Source organism: Impatiens glandulifera, chromosome 1, assembly GCF_907164915.1.
Source record: "Impatiens glandulifera chromosome 1, dImpGla2.1, whole genome shotgun sequence".
Lineage (NCBI taxonomy): Eukaryota > Viridiplantae > Streptophyta > Magnoliopsida > Ericales > Balsaminaceae > Impatiens > Impatiens glandulifera.
Window position 1 is genome coordinate 129,089,965 of NC_061862.1, and position 5,210 is coordinate 129,095,174.

General features: G+C 34.1%; 1 protein-coding gene and 1 non-coding gene across 2 annotated transcripts; both read left to right on the forward strand.

Moving 5' to 3' along the window:
* The first annotated feature begins 1,752 nt into the window (after positions 1-1,752).
* On the forward strand, positions 1,753-2,553 carry LOC124943077. Its single transcript, XM_047483642.1, has one exon. The coding sequence runs from the start codon at positions 1,753-1,755 to the stop codon at positions 2,551-2,553; it is 801 nt and encodes a 266-aa protein (XP_047339598.1).
* Positions 2,554-4,078: 1,525 nt separating this feature from the next.
* On the forward strand, positions 4,079-4,236 carry LOC124922989. Its single transcript, XR_007098032.1, has one exon. It is a non-coding gene; the product is annotated as a U1 spliceosomal RNA (small nuclear RNA).
* The last annotated feature ends 974 nt before the right edge of the window (positions 4,237-5,210 follow it).

The window sequence follows — 5,210 nt, forward strand, 5'->3', positions numbered from 1 at the left end:
AAATAAATATAATTGGTTCCATTAAAACCTATTCAAACAAACTCAATCTCTTATTGAGAAAATTTAAGGCAGATGAGTAAGTAACACAATATTAGATCACTAAGTTGCATTCTTACACAATTTGCAGCAAAACACAATTCTAGATTCAAAAGTTTATCTCTAGTTGAGTTCGGTTTCTGGAGAGTTCTTCAAGTGAGCCTATTAAGTGTATAAGCTTTGGAAATTTGGCAGAATTTGTCACAACGATATCTGAAAGATTATAAATAAAAGGTTTATGACAAGGAGCCTTTAATCTATTCACCCATAATTAAGTACAAATTTGAAGTTCCTTGGAACCATTTGATATGCAAGCAGCCCCTTCGACGTGTTGTACTTTTAATTCTTATAAACAACAACAAGAACTTGTAAGCGAAAATTCAAACTAGGAACTTGATATGTAACTTTACCAACGCTAATAAACCGACTGTAATTTTCTATGCGCCTCACCAAGAAATGGTCCAGTACTCATCTTATCAGCCTTTCTTATAGGTCCAAAGATATGTGACAGTTAATTGCATGCATTGTGAGCATTTGAAGTAACTCATGTCCTATATGAGACACAATCCATAACTACAAGCTTTATGACTAACTCTCAATTGCTTCTACCTTCCAAGCTAAGAAAAGGGTTCCTTTTGTGATGACAGTATTCACAAAAGGCATGAATACTTCAAATAGTTTCAAATTTTGTCAACTAAAATTTAGTTTTATAACCTGATAATTGCAGTATATTTTAAATAGATACTTCACTAGTTCTAGGGTGCATGTCTACTACATTGGGCTTTTGTTTCCCTTTTCTTTTCTCTTTCCTTCTCTATTCCATTTAGGATTTGAGAGTAAGAAAAGTAATTTACAGAGTTGAGATTCTGCAAACACAAATTTACTAGTAAAACAAATTCATAAACCACACAATTGCATCATATTTTCACTCATTCAGAAATCCCATTAACATTGTAAGGTATAATTACTTGAACCATTGGATTCTATAGAATGAAAGACCATAGTGGATATATGCATTGTTATTGTGGTTTGAACCTCCTAAAATCTAACATTTCATTATTTTATTGTTTTCTCAATTGCACAAAACCTTAAACCTCTTTTGAATCACTTCAGTTTTTTCCGGAAGTTTCATCATTCTGGGGGAATCAATTCTCTATAAGAATCGACATCAAACAATCCTACTATAAGTTTATTATCCAACAACAATCTAGTTGACTGCAAATTCAAAGAACTTTTACATTAGAACTATTCTTAATTTCATTCTCAGGTAATAACGCAAAAACTGAACTTAAAATCAGAATCGCTGAATTTATTTAACTGTAACGGTTTATTAAACTGTTAATTAGTTAGTAATTGATTAGTTAGTTTGGTTAATTAGTTAGTATTGAATTCCTATATAAGGGAGACATGTAATGTTTGAATAATAACTTTTAATAATACAATTTCAGTTTACACTTCTTCTTCAAGATTTTAACATGGTATCAGAGCTTCAAGGTTAAAGATCTTGGAGAGTTTTCCGCAACCTCTGTCGTGGCCGGAGGAGCCATTGACAGAGGGTTTTATTCTATATTCTATTAATATTGAAGAAAAGACTACTTTGTTACTGTTTATTTGAAGGCCAAGAAAGTGAAATCACTCTATTCAAAAATTGCAGTTGGTTCTTGTCTATTTATCTCAAGAAGAAAGACATTATTAGTGTGCGCGGGAGGTTTTTGAATGGCTGAAGAAGAAGAAAGAACAATGACCGTTGCGAATCCAGTTCTTAGCATTACTGGTGTGATAATGAAACTCCTTAACGGGTTGAATTCCGGCTTAAAACCGATGATCGAACACCGGATCTCGCTTTTACAAGTGAAGGATATCGTACCAGCCGATCTTGACGAAAAGAATCTTTTGCCAAAACATGGGTTTTACGTCAAGGTATCGGATTCATCCCATTCGATCTATGTTAGTCTTCCGTTTGAACAAGATGACCTAGTTCTTAGCAATAAGATTCAACTGGGTCAGTTCATTTACGTTGATCAACTGGATCCTGGTTCCCCTGTTCCAGTTGTGAAAGGTGCAAAACCAATTCCGGGAAGACACCCTTTTATAGGGACTCCTGAACCATTAATGGGTTTGAGAGAAAAAGGTGAAACGAAGATTATGAGTCATTTAAAGAAACCATTTGGTTCGAAAAGAAGTTTATGGGAACATTCTTGTTCAATTTCGTCTCCATTGGTGATGAAACCTGTTCCTCTTGATTTTGATCAGTGTACACCGGTGAAGAAGAGTATATTTCCGATGTCTCCATTATTGAGAGGACGCAAAGAAAGAAGCTTGACTGCATCTAGATCGTCTGAAGGCGGTGGGATTTTGTCGAAAATTGTGGAAAGTCCTGGTTTGGTTAGAAAAAGCTGCATCACGCCGTCTATATTGAAATTTCCAAGAAACAACGAATCGAGAATACCAGAAACACATTCAACCCAACAACAACAACAACAACAGAAAGGAAAGTCTCTAGCCCTTCTCCAATGAAATCAAGATCGGTAGTTGAACCATTGGCTCCATCAATTCCTCAAGATATCAGTAGTTGTAACATGAATTTACCTGGAAAACTGAGTATTCTCGGGAAGGAAGTTGTGCAACAAAGAGAAACAGCTCAAAGATCTACACTTCAAGTCCTAAGATACGCCTCCGCCACCGACAATTTAGTCTGATCGCTAAAGTTGTTTTCCAATTTAAGTAAATCGGCTAAAGTGGAATCACCGGCGGCATGTTTCGATAAGTTTCTGGAATTCCATGGTCAAATAATGCAGGCAGTTAATGAGATGGTATCCATCCAAGCAACAACTACGGTTCAAAATCATCTAGAAGAAGAATAAGAAGAAATCAGAGGAGGAAGAAGATAATGATGCGGTGCAAAATAAAATTAAAGATATGAATACAGTGGACCTAAGGCCAGGTTGACACTATATCTGCCTATGATATGGAGAAAAAAGGGTTTCAATTCTCTGAATAAAGTGCAAAGGAAAAGGATTAAAATCAGGTGATTCAATGACGTGTTCTAGTTGCCAAGGGGATGGTCCATGATCCAGTAGATGCAACATCCCTGCAATGAATGCAGATTTTGGAAGTTCAATATTATAGACTGATGACGATGGAAATCAAGTTGAAACTGTTGAGGATGATTCTCTTATAAATGCTGAAATAAAGGAGATTTGTCGATACGATTCGTCAATACCAAAAGAAATGCTAAATTGGCTTTCTTTAAAAAAAACGAAAGCTGCAAAGGTTGAAAGATGGTGGCTAATAAAGAAAAGACAATTCATACTGATTGTTGTGGATTGGACTAACGAAGATTGAGCTATCTATATTGGGTAGTTCGGAAAAAATAGAGCTTGCTAAATTGAGCTTGCTCGGCTGTCTATGTTGGGTAGCTGGAAAAAGAAATAGAGCTTCCTGAATTGGGTTTGCTCGGCTGTCTATGTTGGGTAGCTAAAAAAATGGAGTTTCCTGAATTGGGTTTGCTCGGCTGTCTAAATTGGATAGCTAAAAAAAATTGAAGTTTGCTGAATTAGGCTTGTTGAAGACGATGACCGCATGATCGTAGCTTAATGTTTCATCGACTTGTTTTGTCAAGGTGAAACTTTGTTTCTACTACGTTTCTCCTTGAGGGGAGAATGTAAAAATAATAACTAACGGTTTATTAAACCGTTAATTAGTTAGTAACTAATTAGTTAGTTTGGTTAATTAGTTAGTATTGAATTCCTATATAAGGGAGACATATAATGTTTGAATAATAACTTTTAATAATACAATTTCAGTTTACACTTCTTCTTCTTCTAGATTTTAACAATAACAAACACACATTACTTCTTAAGAGAAGACAAATGAAACAAGTTGTTATCATCTAAATATGATGATAATAGTGTTTGTCTTCGTTACTCTCTCCTCAAATCTCATGATGGCGGTGTGAGAAATAAGAAGCCACATCGGGAGATATAATAATTGATTTTTAATCCACCGTCATATAAAAAGATGGACCTGGCTACTGAAACACTTACTTACCTGGACGGGGTTTTTGGGCGATCAAGAAGGTCCATGGCCTAAGTCAGTGACTTTCATTGCACTTAGAAAGGGTGCTTATTTAAGATCAGCCCATGTGGTTGAATTTACGTCATAATTTGTTTCTCAGGGCTGCGTTCGCGCGGCCTCTACCGATTATTTAAGCCCAAAGGTTTAGTTTTTTTTTTTTTTTTTTTTTTTGCTTGTTTTTATTGTATGATTTTCAAATATCACAAAAATTGATATTTATAAATTAAAAAAAACACAGAAACATTTTATATTAAACTAAATATAAAAATTTTCATAATTATTTATTATTAACATTTATAGAAGCTTAATAAGTTTAAAATATTGATTAATTTGATGACACAACCTAAAAAGGTAGTATAAATTTAATTGCGCAAATTATCAATTCAAAATATTTTGATGAAGTAATTTCCTTCGCGAACGCGAAGGATCACGCTAAAAAAACATGTCAAATTACATTCCGTCGCGTAATGCGAAGGACACGATCGTCACGCGAATGGACAATCGTAACGCGAAGAGAAAGCCCGTGAAATTACCCCCGTCGCGTAACGCGAATGACACGATCATTCTGAACTTTTCACAGGTTTTCTTTCACGAAACGATCTTGTCTTTCGCGTTATTCGACGAGATAATTTTGTCAGAATATTTTGAAATGGTCGTTTGCGCAATTAAACCAACGCATTTAATGGTCTTTTTAGGGTCATTTCGTCAAATTTCTGTTAGGGCATAAAGATAATTAACTAGGTTAATTTTATTACATATTTTTATTATTTTTACAAAAAAATGTATAGCTCAATAGATACATTTAATAATTCGTTGAGATCGTGGATCTTTAATTATCAATTACAACATCAAGGAAGTATATGTTACATCTTGACCGTGAAAGTGAAAATAGAAAGTATGTCCTATTTTGATTGTGAAAATAAAATAACATTAACTTAGAAGGGAACTTTTTACTTATTAAAATAATTCCACATTATGATAAACAACCCTGACTAAAAATAACAAGAACAATATATAATGTTTTAATTAATATAATATATATTTTCATCCCTTGCCACTTATGGCCATTTGGTAAAGAAAATGTTTACAATTGACTC